The following is a 13,461-nucleotide window of genomic DNA, read 5'->3' as shown; positions in this document are numbered from 1 at the left end:
GTAATTCTATACTGTCCAGGACCACTTCTTAAAATGCTAAGCACTTCTTAAAAACTTAAGCTGTGGCATTACTAGGATATATACAGTACTTCCTGCTTGCTCCACACAGTCTAACATTGTGGAAGTCCATTAGTGCCTGAGACTGCTGGTGGGAGCCATCCTATCACCTCGACTCTGATAACCAGTCTGCCCAGGCTGCCACCAAGTAAATTGCAGTACACTGTCCATAAACCCCATTTAAATGCTCAATAGCCGAACCTCACAAAAGAGCCAGAGCCATTAGTGTTGGCAGACCAGGAAACTACCGCTTTTTAAAAAGAAGACTCACAGTTTTTACTGTGCTCCAGGGTGCCTTGCTTGCTACAAGCCCTACTAGAAAAAAATTGTGGCTGCCAAGAAACTGTGCTAAACTCTGTTCTTTTGTGTCTAGAATTTCAAGTTCTCTCAGGTTTTTAAGTGGATTCTTGTTGGTCACGTGGGTGCCAATTTGTAGATAGAGAGTCACTTGGTTGTTTTCACTGCTTGGCCCATTAGCTCTAGCTTCTTATTGGCTAATCCTTACATCTCAGTTTAACTCATTTCTGTTCATCTGTGTATTGCCATGTGGCTGTGGCTTACTGGGAAAAGTTCCAGGCATCTGTCTCCAGTGGTGCTACATGGCTTCTCTCTGACTCCACCCTTCTTTTTCCCAGCATTCAGTCTTGTCCTCCCCATCTAGCTCTGCTCTGCCTCCCCTACTCTGCTATAGATTCAAAGCAGTTCTTTATTCATTAATGGTAATCACAGCATACAGAGGGAAAATCCCACATCACACAACTTGTGTTTAAAATCTGGCTTTGTCATCCACTGTGCCCTGGGCTTATCTCCTTACCTAGGTTTCTTTCCCCTGTAGAAAGTATGGAACTAGACAGGAGCCCTGGTTTGTTGTGAGAAAAGGAATGCTTAGTCTAGTTCATACTGAGCAGGCACTCAAAAAATGGTAGCCTTTGATATGGGGAACTCTGCAAATTCATATCTATTTGAGCAAGGCAGTTCTTAGTAAATATTTTATCTTAATAATTTTTAAAATATTTTTATTTATTTAGGTTTTGTGGGGTTGTTGTTTGTTTTTAAGACAGTGCCGCACAGCATCCATGATGACCTTGAACTGCCTGTATAGCTCACAATGACTTTGAACTTCTGATTCTCCTACCGCTACCTCCCTAGGGTTGGGATTATAGATGTGCAACATCAAGCCAAGATAGACAACTTTATTGGCCATTCTTTAAAGAGAACAAGGACGAGAAACATATATAAAAGAGGCAGAAGTGGGAAAGCAGATTTTATTACTGATATTTAGTAGGCCCCTGGTAATTGAGCTAATTAACCCATCTAAGGCCCACCTCCTCCAACATTTAAATACAATAAAATAGATAAATGCTTTGAAAAGGTTGCATTGTGTTTAGGTAAAATCATAGGTAAACATGGAAAGACAAGTATAAGTCTATGAAACTAAATCAAGCAACTTACGTCAGTGGAATCCACTGTTAGAAGAGATGAATTAATCAGCCTGAAAATGTGGGTTGACTCGTGATGGAAGGCGCAGGGAAGAGGCCAGAGGAGCAGAGGAGAGACTGACATTGGTTGAGCACCTGGCATTTGCTGGAAATGGGGTAGGACTTGCTGTCCCCTTGTGTCTCAAGTGAGAAGAGTGGGTCTCAGAGTCTTAATTTCCCCAGAGTCCTTTGGTGGTGTTAGCTTTCCATTACTGTGATTTAACTCCTGAGACAACTCTCTTAACCTGGGGCAAGGTTAGCGTGGCTCACAGTTTGGGAGGGTTCAGTCTATGACTGACTGACCCCATCGCCTGAGGCTCCATAGCATATGATGAGAATGTTGGTAGAGGGAGCCTGTTTATGTCTGGGTGCTGGAGAAATGGAAGGGGAAGAGTCTAGGACCCCATTTTCCTCTTGAGGGGTAAGACTTCCCTCCAGGCCCCCCACTTCAAGATCTCGCTATCCCCCAGTAGCACCACACAAGAGACTGAGCCTCTAGTTACCACATAGAGCTTTGGGGCATTAAAGATGCAATTCTGTCAGTCCCCCATTAAGAAGCACAGCTAGGCTACCATGAAAGTCAGTCATCAGTCCCACTGCAGAGAAGGAGGTCCTAATATACCATGTCCAGTTCACTGGGTAGTTAAGTTATTGAGTACCTCCTCCATTAAAAATGGTATTAATAATACATTAATTATCATCAGACTTTAAAACTAAAGAAATAGGGAAATGTGTTCATCCAAGTCATTTTCAAGGAAGAAAGCAAGACCCAAGACTTCCTTTGGAATTACACGTTTTTGTTTAATAGTGTAGCACAATGCGGCCAACTCTTTGACAGGGTAAGTACATTGTGATCAAAAGCCAAATTTTTACATGTGGTTTGATCATCCAAATTTGAGCACAGGTTGTTTTAGTATTTTGTTTTTTCATGTAAACTACAACTATACCCAGTGGTAGGCACAATGAACGTGTGGTTTGAGACATTCTTTGGGTCTTGGGCTTGAACACTGTTTCTTTTGCTAAGTTCTTACCACCCTTCTATTCAGCCAGGTTAGTCTAATCTTAGTTTAGTTAGGCATGCACTAACCTAGAGGGCCAAGGCCCCTCTCCAGGTGCTGAGTTGGCTGTAGCATCCCACCCAGGAAAGCCATTGAGCAACCAGAAGCTTCCCAGTTCTGCTGACGTGGCTGACAAAAGCCTCACGTGACCTGGGGTCAGTTTTTAAGAAACACGGGGAGAATGACTGGTTTTGTTTTTCTTAGCATCTGTAACCAGTTTCCTAGAAGGGAAAAAAAATGTCTTTATGACATCAAATCTCTTTAGGGATATAGGGTTCCTATTATGGAGCCCGGATTCAGTTCATTTAGCCTTTCTTCCTCCCTGAGTACCTGGGGAGCCTCGCTGGAGAGGGAATGGGTCTCATTAAACCCGGAGTGACTCAAAAGGCCTGACCTGTGCCTGACACTCTGGTGATTAAACCGCCCATCCTGCTGTGTAGGTTGTTCTTGTGACAGCTTTTCCAAAGTCAAGGGGCTAGTTTTCCATTTTACCATTATGTATGAGTCACTTTTGAAAAGGGGGTTTGATTTTAGGAAAATGTTCCGAGCCATGAATGCAGTGATTCGGGCAGCATGTTTTAGGGTTGGGTCCGTTTGAGCCCCCAAAACTTGTTGCATACAAGCCTTATGCCTGAGACTGAGAACTGTCCTTGTCTTGGTGATGAGAGTGTGATGCAGTTAGCAGAGAAGGGATGGAAAGGGAAGGTCTGCCCCGGCCTGAAGGAAGTAGGCAGTCTGGCCTCACAGGTCTCCAAGTACTGCCTTCAGAGCTCCAAGATCTCTTGCTCCTTGTCCACTCTCCTACTAAGGACAACAGTTGTGGGCTCTGTGGTCATGAAGATAAGGAGTGCTCCTTACCCAGGAACCAGGGCTTTCCCTTTTTACAAGCTTCCCTCTGCTGGAGGGCGTGCTGCATCTTTGCTGGGTATGCCTGCTGCTCACCACGAGCAGCCTGCTTGAAGAGGCTCCCCTGCCGAGCCCTGGGGCTCCATCTCCGCGCACTGGGGAGGAGCACTTGCTGCAGCGGCGACATGAAGAGAAGCAGAGCACGCAGCTCACCTGCTGGAAATAGACGGCAGGATGGAGCAGACAGAAGCTTTAAGGCTGAGTAAGCGTCTGCCTTTTTTTAATTTCTGAAATAATATAATTACATTTATCCCTTCCCTTTCCTCCCTCCAAGCCCTCCCATAGATATCTCCCAGCTCTCCTTCAAATTTATGGCCTCTTTTTTCACTAGTTGTTATGTATGTGTATGTGTATGTGTGTGTTATAATATATTCCTAAATAGAACCTTTTAGACTATGTAATATTACTAAGGTGTATGTTTTGGCACTGGACAACCAGTGTGCCCTTCCCTGGGGAAGGCTGTCTCTCCTGTTCCCAGGTTTCCTCAGTGGCCTAGAGTTCTTTCTGTAGGACTGAGCCTCGGGGTCATTTCCCCATCCACTTTGTAGGACTGAGCCTCGGGGTCATTTCCCCATCCACTTTGGCATGTGTACCATTGTTCTTGTTCACTTCATGTTTAAGCAGTTATGTTGGTGAGACTTGATGGGTGTAGCTTCTGACATTACCAGGAAACACAATCTGCCAGCAAACTCCCTGAACTTCTGGTTCTTACAAGCTTTCTACCCTTCTGCAATATTCCCTGAGCTGTAGGCTTGGGCATGTTTTGAAGACTTATCCGTTGGGCCTGGCTCCACACCTCTGCATTTTGGTTTTTGGTTAGTTGTGGTTTTTCGTGGTGGTCTCTGTCTATTACAAAGAGAAGTCTCCCTAGCACGTGGTGAAGACTACACTTACCTGTGGGTCTAAGGACAAGTGTTTATAGGTTGTTGATAGGGATGCTGCTGGCTTTAGTAAGTTAGCATTTGAGGCTTCTCCTCCCATGACCATGACATGGCTAGCATTGAGTCCCTAAGAGGTTCACTCCAGACACAGGGCGTGCTCAAAGAGAGAAAAGCAAGCGGGGCGTCTCCAGCAAAGGTGCTTGTTTGTCTTGGACAGGGACACTTGAAGCACCGCCATCAAATCCTAGCTCCCAAAGTTTAAGACAAGGGTGAGCTGTAGAACATAAATTTCACACCTGGCCTTTGCATCATTGGACAATCATTTTTCTGAAATCTAGCTCAAGGGACCCTTCCAGCCAGCTTAGGTCAAAGAAGAGATTGGCTACTGACACAACTGGGCTGTCCAGTATTTTATACTTGCCCGTATCAACTTCACACCAACCCTCAAAACTTCATTTATTTTCTACCTACTTACTAGTTGCAGGGTGTGTTTTTGATGAAATCACAACTCTTATTTATGGAAATAAATATGTAGGAAATCCGTCACTGATTCATAGTTAATAGGTTCCCTTGGGGAGCCCTTTCTGACTTTCCTCTTGGTAGCCCCTTCCTAGGCTGGAGAATTAAAACTCCGTTTTCTGGTTGCCAGTAATATGCTGTACACTTAAAATGTTAAACCTTTTCTATATTTGACTTATGCCTCCTTACATTCTAAATTTTTTGATTAGCCATAATTTATCTCCATAGTGTAATAAGACTGAAATATATATATGATTTATGTACATAATGTCCTAATGAGTTCTGACATCTTGTTAACCACAGCCAACTCCTCAGCCCCAGCAACCAGAACCACGGAATCCAAATTCAAAATAGCAAATGGCGCCAATAGAGTCTTTAAACTTTTCTCTGAAACTTCACAACCCGGGATCTCATGCTCCACATTGCCGTCAACTCTCTCTCTCTCTCTCTCTCTCTCTCTCTCTCTCTCTCTCTCTCTCTCTCTCTCTCTCTCTCTCTCTCTCTCTCTCTCCCAGATTCCTACAAAACAGCTCGCAAGCATTGAAGACTCACTGAAGTCTCTTGCCCAAAGTGGCAGAGTCCCTCCAAAGTCCCCACAAACATGGCCCCTACCCCAGCAGCATGTCATGTCTGCCACAGCAATACCCCATGATTCTAGTACCAATTTCTGTCCTAGGGTTACTATTGCTGTGATAAAATGCTCTGACCAAAGCAATTTGGGGAAAGAAAGGGTTTATTTCATCTTATTCTCCCAGGTAATAGTCCATCACTGGTGGAAGTCAAGGCCAGAACTCAAGTCAAGGCAGGATCCTGGAGGCAGGAGCAGAGGTATAGGTCATGGAGGGATGATGTTTACTGGCTTAACCCTGTGACTTGCTCAGCCTGCTTTCTTAAAGAACCCAGGATCACCGGCCCAGGAGTAGCACCACCCACAACGGGCTGGGCCCTCCCACATCAATCACTAATTAAGAAAATGCCCTACAACTGGGTCTCATGGAGGCATTTTCTCAGTTTAGGTTCCCTCCTTTCCAATAACTCTAACGTCAAGTTGGCATAAAACTATCCAGCAATACAATGTCCTCTTTTAGATTATTAGCAAATATGCACTATGACGTTTTTAACTTAAAAGTTAAGTTTAATAAATGTAACTTATTTTGCCATGCCATTTGTGAAAAGTTTCCTAGCAGTAACACATTTCAAACTGTACCAACATGGCCTCCTATTAGCTCTCCAGCAAACATCAGGGATCTACCTTTCTGCATTCACATGCGAAGACGGTGATAATGTATTTCTAATTACTTATTGGAAAATCACTATACCTTGGGTACACTATAAATAATAGAATTAAGTGAATCTATTCCAGTAGTGCAGTGGTTCTCAACCTGGGGGTTGTGACCCCTCCGGGGAGTTGTATATCAGATATTTACGTTACGATTCACAACAGTACCAAAATTACAGTTCTGAAGTAGCAATGGCGTAATTTTATGGTTGGGGGTCAGCACAACATGAGGACCTGTGTGAAAGGGTCCCGGCGTTAGGAAGGTTGAACCTCTAGCTTAATTCTGACTCACTCAGCTGATAAAAGTCCAGGCTTGCTGCCCACCCACCCCCCGCACCAAAGAGACAGTATACAGGAAAAATATATTTGGCTGCTTGGAAAAGGGTTTTTACTGAACATAAATATTCTGTCTGCCTCTTCATCCTCCACCCCTGCCACGTGGACTGACTAGGAGTTGTGACATTTGTTGCCATCGCGGTCACGGTCAGGAAGTGTTAGACTCTGAACTATGCTTCTGAAGGCAGTCTTGTCAGCATCACGCTCTTGTTGAGCATGCGTGTGTCTTTTCCATGTAAGTGAAAGAAACGCGGATGGGAAGCCTGTGTATTAAGACCCACACGTGTGACATGTGGAGCCTATGTAATAAGACCCACACGTGTGACATGTGGAGCCTATGTATTAATATGTACACATGTGATGTGTGAAGCCTATGTATTAATATGTACACATGTGACGTGTGAAGCCTATGTAATAAGACTCACACAGGTGACGTGTGAAGCCTATGTATTAATATGTACACATGTGATTGTGAAGCCTATGTAATAAGACACACACATGTGACGTGTGAAGCCTATGTAATAAGACACACACATGTGACGTGTGAAGCCTTTGTAATAAGACTCACACGGGTGACATGTGAAGCCTATGTATTAATATGTACACATGTGACGTGTGAAGCCTATGTAATAAGACACACACATGTGACGTGTGAAGCCTATGTAATAAGACACACACATGTGACGTGTGAAGCCTATGTATTAATATGTACACATGTGATGTGTGAAGCCTATGTAATAAGACTCACATAGGTGACATGTGAAGCCTATGTAATAAGACTCACACGGGTGACATGTGAAGCCTATGTATTAATATGTACACATGTGATGTGTGAAGCCTATGTATTAATATGTACACAGGTGACGTGTGAAGCCTATGTAATAAAGACACACACAGGTGACATGTGAAGCCTATGTATTAATATGTACACATGTGATGTGTGAAGCCTGTGTAATAAAACACACACGGGTGACCTTTTACACCGTGCCATCTTTTGTTTTCGTCCAGGCTGAGATCCTGAGCGTCCTCAGCCACAGGAACATCATCCAGTTTTATGGAGTCATTCTGGAACCTCCCAATTATGGCATCGTCACAGGTAGGACCTCACTGTTGGTCTGTCTTCCCTCCCAGGTGCCTGGCTTTTGATTCCTTCATGTGCTAAAATGCTTAATATTGGGTTCTGTCATGAAGTGTGCACTACTGACAGATGCCACGTTTGTTGCCATAAAGCATTAATAAAACTGATTATATCAATATAATTAAGAATGGTGTTTCCACTCTCCCATGTTTAATTGTGCTAATTACACCTGTGTAGATGCAAATGCACCTGCAGCTCAGTGCCGATATGTAAGGTGCCGCTTAACTAAAATTTCATTTAATTAGTTGAAGTGAGAGATGTTTTTTGTAACTCTGTGACCTTTTACAAATTAAGATTTCTGGAGCTGTTCGTGTTGTAAGTCTTGCGGCGCATCCTAATCCCACGGGCGCTCTTTATTCGGGTCCCTGATGTGAGGATCATATTTTTCAGGTTTGGTCATTTGCGCTCATAACGACCTTGAGCTAAGTTATCACGTAGTTTTGAGCAGGAATTTTTAGCTGATGGAAATACCTTTTCTGAGAATGAGCACATGGAAAATTTGGCCACAAGAAACTACAAAAGATATACTTGTAAACATTTTACACTTACGTTTGTACGTCCTAGTGAGCAGAGAGAGGGCCACTGTACCTGTAACGTTGGATTTTACAGTTTTACAGTAAACAACTTTGATCAGGCCTGGCCACGTCCTCATTCAATTCAACCACAGAGCATATTAATTATAAGTCCCCAAACTCATTTCCTTCAGCTTGATCCTGGTTTGCTTTAATCACAGACACATCTCATTTGCGTGTTCTGTTATTGACTAGGTCCTTCTCATTAGCTAATTAGGGGCAAGTCTCGCAGTTTAGAACAGACTGCAGACATTCGCTGGTCGTAATCTATACGAAGGTTCGTCATCTTGGTGGCACTTTATGAGGAAGTTTCATGATAATGATATTTGTTGCAACAGTAGAACGCTGGGTTCTCCATATGCAAAGGTTCCCCATTCATGAATTTAACCAACTAAGGAGAGAAAGAAAGAGATCAGAGTGGGAGGGGGGCAGTGATGATGGAATGCAATGTACTATAACCACTGTTTGCTTAGCGTCTACGTTCCATTTGCTAGTGTGAGGGGTAGAGAAATGATTCTAAGAACAGATGTTCCTCCATCCACAGTGGGCTGAAATCTCAGTAAGCCCGCCATAAATGGCCGGTATCCAAGACGAAAGTGCATTTAGCGTACCTACCCTATTAAACATTATAATTCAGCAACACAGCACACTGTAAGATATGAGGGGTTCCCTTTGTGACCCTTGCAACAGACTGGAGGCCATGACTTAATGTCGCTGCTGTTCAGTAGGGCAAGATAGTAAGACCAGCAAAAAGAGAACATAATTCAAAGTATGTTTTCTATAGAATATGTGTCAATTAAAATATTCAGTTAAAAAAAATATTTGTGCTGGAAATTGGTGGGGCACACCTTTAATCCCACTACTCAAGAGGCAGAGGCAGGTAGATTTCTGTGAGTTCAAAGCCAGCTTGGTCTATAGAGTGAGTTTTAGGACAGCCAGGACTACACAGTGAAACCCTGTCTTGAAAAACCAAAAACAAATGAAAAAGAAAAGCAAACAAAACAAAAATACATTTGTTTACATTGTGTGTGTTACATAGTTATGCAAACACTGTTGTTTTATAGAAAAAAAGCTATATAGACATTTTAGTACCTGGATGGGGGGACTCAATCCCCTAAGGATTCTAAGGGATATATATATATATATATATATATATATATATATATATATATATATATATATATATATGCATTTTCAGAGCCTGCTACCATTACGATAAAACTCAAAAGAAAAAAAAACAGCTTGGAAATCAAAGAACATATTTAACATCCTTAAAACTTTTTTAAAAAATATGTGGATGTGTTTTCCCTATATGAGGGTGTCAGATATCCTGGATCTAGAGTTACAGACAGGTATGAGCTGCCATGTGGGTGCTAGGAATTGAACCAGGGTCCTCTGGAAAGAGCAGTCAGTGCTCTTAACCACTGAGCCATCTCTCCAGCCCCTGCTAGTAACTTTTTGTAAAAAAAGAATTAAAGCAAAGCTTTCTGTCCAATATTGCTCCTATTAACATGGTGGACGTTCCCAAGACCCACTGGACATTCTACAGAACAACATGGCAAGCACGAGTCACAGGACACTGGACAAGAAGAGCAAGGATTCTTGGTATTCCCAGGGAAAGTGGCATTATGACAGGAAGCAGAGTAGCTACGGTGGACAGACTGAGCCTACTTTCCACCAAAGGGCAAAACTACAAAGAAGATTGCAGTGAGACTTGAGTGTGCTGAGCCCACCTGCATCCGAGAGGATGCTGGCTAGTAAGAAATGTGAGCATTGAACTGGGAGTCGATAAGAGAAAGAACCAAGTGATCTAGTTCTAAGCTGTTATAAAAACAATAAAATTGTGACCTTTACTCACAAAAAGGAAAGAAAGAGACAGAGAGAGGGAAAGAGAGAGAGAGAACAAATACTTTACACTGAAGCTCAATAAACTAACTTCTAGGGAAACATAAAGTGATTTGAGAACCGTATGGATTTATGGTGAGTCTTCAGTTCCCAACGAGACGAAAGGTGGATGAGTTCACTCCCTTGGTAGAGTAATTAAGATGCTAGTTTTTCTAGTCACTGACTTAAAGTCATTTAATGTTAACTATAAAAGAGCTCACATCCAAACCATGGCCAATCCATTGATAAGCCAAAGTGAAAATTTTGAAGAAAGTAAGGGGGAAACAGCCCCAAAATATAAAAGACAAAATGATCAGCGATGACTTTTCATCTTCAGGAATGGAGGCCAGATGCCAATAAAATGATATGTACCTATGGAAAGAAAGGAGCGCATCAAGCGAAAGAAAATGTCTCCTAATGGTGAAATAACTATAAAGTTGTTCTGGGACAGAGAATGAGTGGTGTTATTGCAGGAAGATCTGCTTAATAGAAATACTGGGCTTAGGGCGTCACGTAGAACATGTAGTCAGCAAGGAGGCCTTCGGTGTGAGCCTTCGTATTGGAACAACAGATGAAAGCAATACTAAAGTAAGTCCTCTGAGCTGAAGGAGGACACTAAACAATGACAGAATCTCAGGAAAGAACTCATGGCAAGAGAAAGGGTGAAAAGGTGACCTGACATAAGACTCTTTAAATACATTCTCATGTCTCGTTCATAACATGTTTAAAAACAAAATTTAATAGAGCAATGAATGTTTTATTGATTAAAACATAGGAATTTAACATATGACAATAATAGTATAAAAGATCAGGGAGCAATAGTCATAATGGAGAAAAGAGTATAACATATTTTAGATTTTAGATTAGTATAAATCTGAAATTATTGTGCTATGAAATGTGTTATATCATTTCTTGAGTCGCCACAAAGACGTCACTCAAGAAATTAAAAACACATTGATCAGGAGGTGGCAGGAGTCTATGATCCACGTGCACAGGAAGCTGAGGCACAGGACTGTGAATTTGAGACCAGCCCAAGCTGTACAGGAAGACCTTATTTAAAAAAATCAAAGGCATGAAGAGATGGTTCAGTAGTTAAGAACCTGGTTGGTGGTGCATGCCTTTAATCCCAGCACTCAAGAGAATAGGCAGGCAGATCTCTCTGAATTTGAGGCCAGCCTGGTCTATGGAGTGATCTTACGTCCAGCCACGGATATATAATGAGAGCCTGTTTTAATATGCATACTACTCTTGCAGAGAATTTGAGTTCAGTTCCAAGCAGCCATGTTGGCTGGCTCATAACTGCCTGTAACTCCATCTCCAGGGTTGTATCTAACGGCGATGGACTCTTCGTGTATACATATCCCCATCTCTCCCCCCTCCCGCCACAATTTTGAAAATAAATCTGTAAAATAGTCAAAGAATCAAAATGATATAATAGGGTGCAATAAATAGGGAACATCTGACTGAAGCCAGGAGACATAAAAAAACAAGATGGCAGATGTCAACCCAATTTTGTCATTAATTACATTAAATATGAGTGGTCTTAAAATTCCAATTAAAGGGCAGAGACTTTTTAGGTATGATAACAAAGCAGGGTTAAAGTATTCACTATTTACAATACATATATCAGAGTCAAAGACACAGGTTGAAAATAAGAAGAAAGAGAAGGATGTTCTATGCCAATAATACTCATTAGAAACCAGGGTATCTATGCTAACATCACACAAAATAGAATTTATATAATACTAGAAACAAATAAAGCCAATTTGTAATGATAAAGGGGTGAATATACTAGAGATCTGTAATAATTGTAGCGATTCAACAATAATTACTTTCAATCTTTCTTTCAATAATTGGTAGAATAACTAAACAGAATTGGCAGAGGTATAAAGAAGTTGAAGAACCTTCTCAGCCAAATGCCCCTAACTCACATCTGCATAGCGCACCATCTACAAGGGATGCTCTTCAGATATAGCGTGAGGTCATTAAATCATAAATCATATTCAGTAGATCAGAAATCATTGATACTGTACAATGCATTTTCTCCAACCACAGTTGAATTAAATTAAACATGGGCAACCAAAGGACATGGTAAAAAAAAAAAGCACCGAGTATTTGAAAATTAAATGCCATGCTTTTAAATGCCTACTGGATCCCCAAAGAAATCACAATGCCTTAAAGATTTGTACTAGACTAGAATAGAATAAAACGGAAACATGCCAGAACTATCAAATGCAGCACTAAGCAGGGAGTGTGTAATCTCCAGCAGCTGTATGGTAAGAGAAGCAAGTTTGAGCTTGGTACCATCAGCATCTTCATCCCAAAGAAAGAGCAGAAAGGAGAATCCAAGAGGACCAAAGTAAGACACGGAAAAGAAAAAGTGAGACATCAGGACAGGTGCAATAAAATGGAAGATTGAAATGGCAGAGAAAAAATAAAAAAAAAAGACTTGGTTTTTAAACACTTAACAAAATTGGTGACTCTTTAGCCAGATTGACTAAGAAAAGAGAGACCCTGGTAAAACCATGGATGGGGAGAAAAGAAGGCTGTGATTCCTGAGGGAGCTCCAGAAACTCATGAGTGACACGTGCAGCTGTGCTAATAAATAAGCCTGCTTGCATGCAATCAGCTGTCTCCTAAGATGATACAATGACCCACCTAACTCTAGAGCTGGACCTCTGAAATGATATCAGCTCTTGGAGGTGCAAGCAGGAATATCAGAAGTTTAAGGCAATCTTTTGTTGTGTAGCAAGTTTGAGTCTAGCCTGGTCTACCTAAGACCCTGTCTCAAATGAACAAAATAAAACAACAACAATAAAACTGACTCAAGGAGTAAATCTGGATCTATGTATACTAAAAACATAATTAGTAGTTTAAAATATTTCCATAAAGAAAAGATGATTATTTTTGCTAGTGAATTCTATCAGATATTTATAGAAGAAATAATATCAACCTTCCTTCCCCATACTCTGTCTGAAGACAGAATTCAGTAGTCTATAAGGCCAGTATTATACCTACACCAAAGCAACCACACAAAGACATGATCAGGAAACAAAGTCAACATCCCTCATGCATTCAATACAAAACTTTGTAACCATATTAGCATAAAGAAACTGGTGACGTGTTAAAAATGTTATATTCCATCACAGGACTGTGTAAGCAAGAACTGAATAATTCCAACAACAGTGGACATCCCAAGGTAGACAGGGGAAAATCTCACTGACCACACCCCTAGATGAAGAGCTACAGGCAATGGTCTACCCCAGGGATGAGCCCCAGACTGGTTAGCTAGTACAGAATGGTCATCTCTAGAAACATATACACGCAAGCAGTATCAGGGGACTCAGTGGAGT

General features: G+C 41.6%; 1 protein-coding gene across 4 annotated transcripts in view; it reads left to right on the top strand.

Moving 5' to 3' along the window:
- Positions 1-13,461, top strand: part of Map3k20 (mitogen-activated protein kinase kinase kinase 20) — a 155,095-nt gene that overhangs the window by 62,471 nt on the left and 79,163 nt on the right. For all 4 annotated transcript variants that reach the window (XM_075984891.1, XM_075984890.1, XM_075984892.1 and 1 more), the window contains exon 3: positions 7,523-7,610. In XM_075984891.1, coding sequence (XP_075841006.1) covers positions 7,523-7,610 — 88 coding nt within the window. The remainder of the gene's footprint in view (positions 1-7,522; positions 7,611-13,461) is intronic.

Source organism: Microtus pennsylvanicus, chromosome 9, assembly GCF_037038515.1.
Source record: "Microtus pennsylvanicus isolate mMicPen1 chromosome 9, mMicPen1.hap1, whole genome shotgun sequence".
In the NCBI taxonomy this organism is placed as follows: domain Eukaryota; kingdom Metazoa; phylum Chordata; class Mammalia; order Rodentia; family Cricetidae; genus Microtus; species Microtus pennsylvanicus.
Note: the sequence above shows the minus strand (reverse complement) of the source record. Positions and strands in the feature narration are given on the sequence as shown.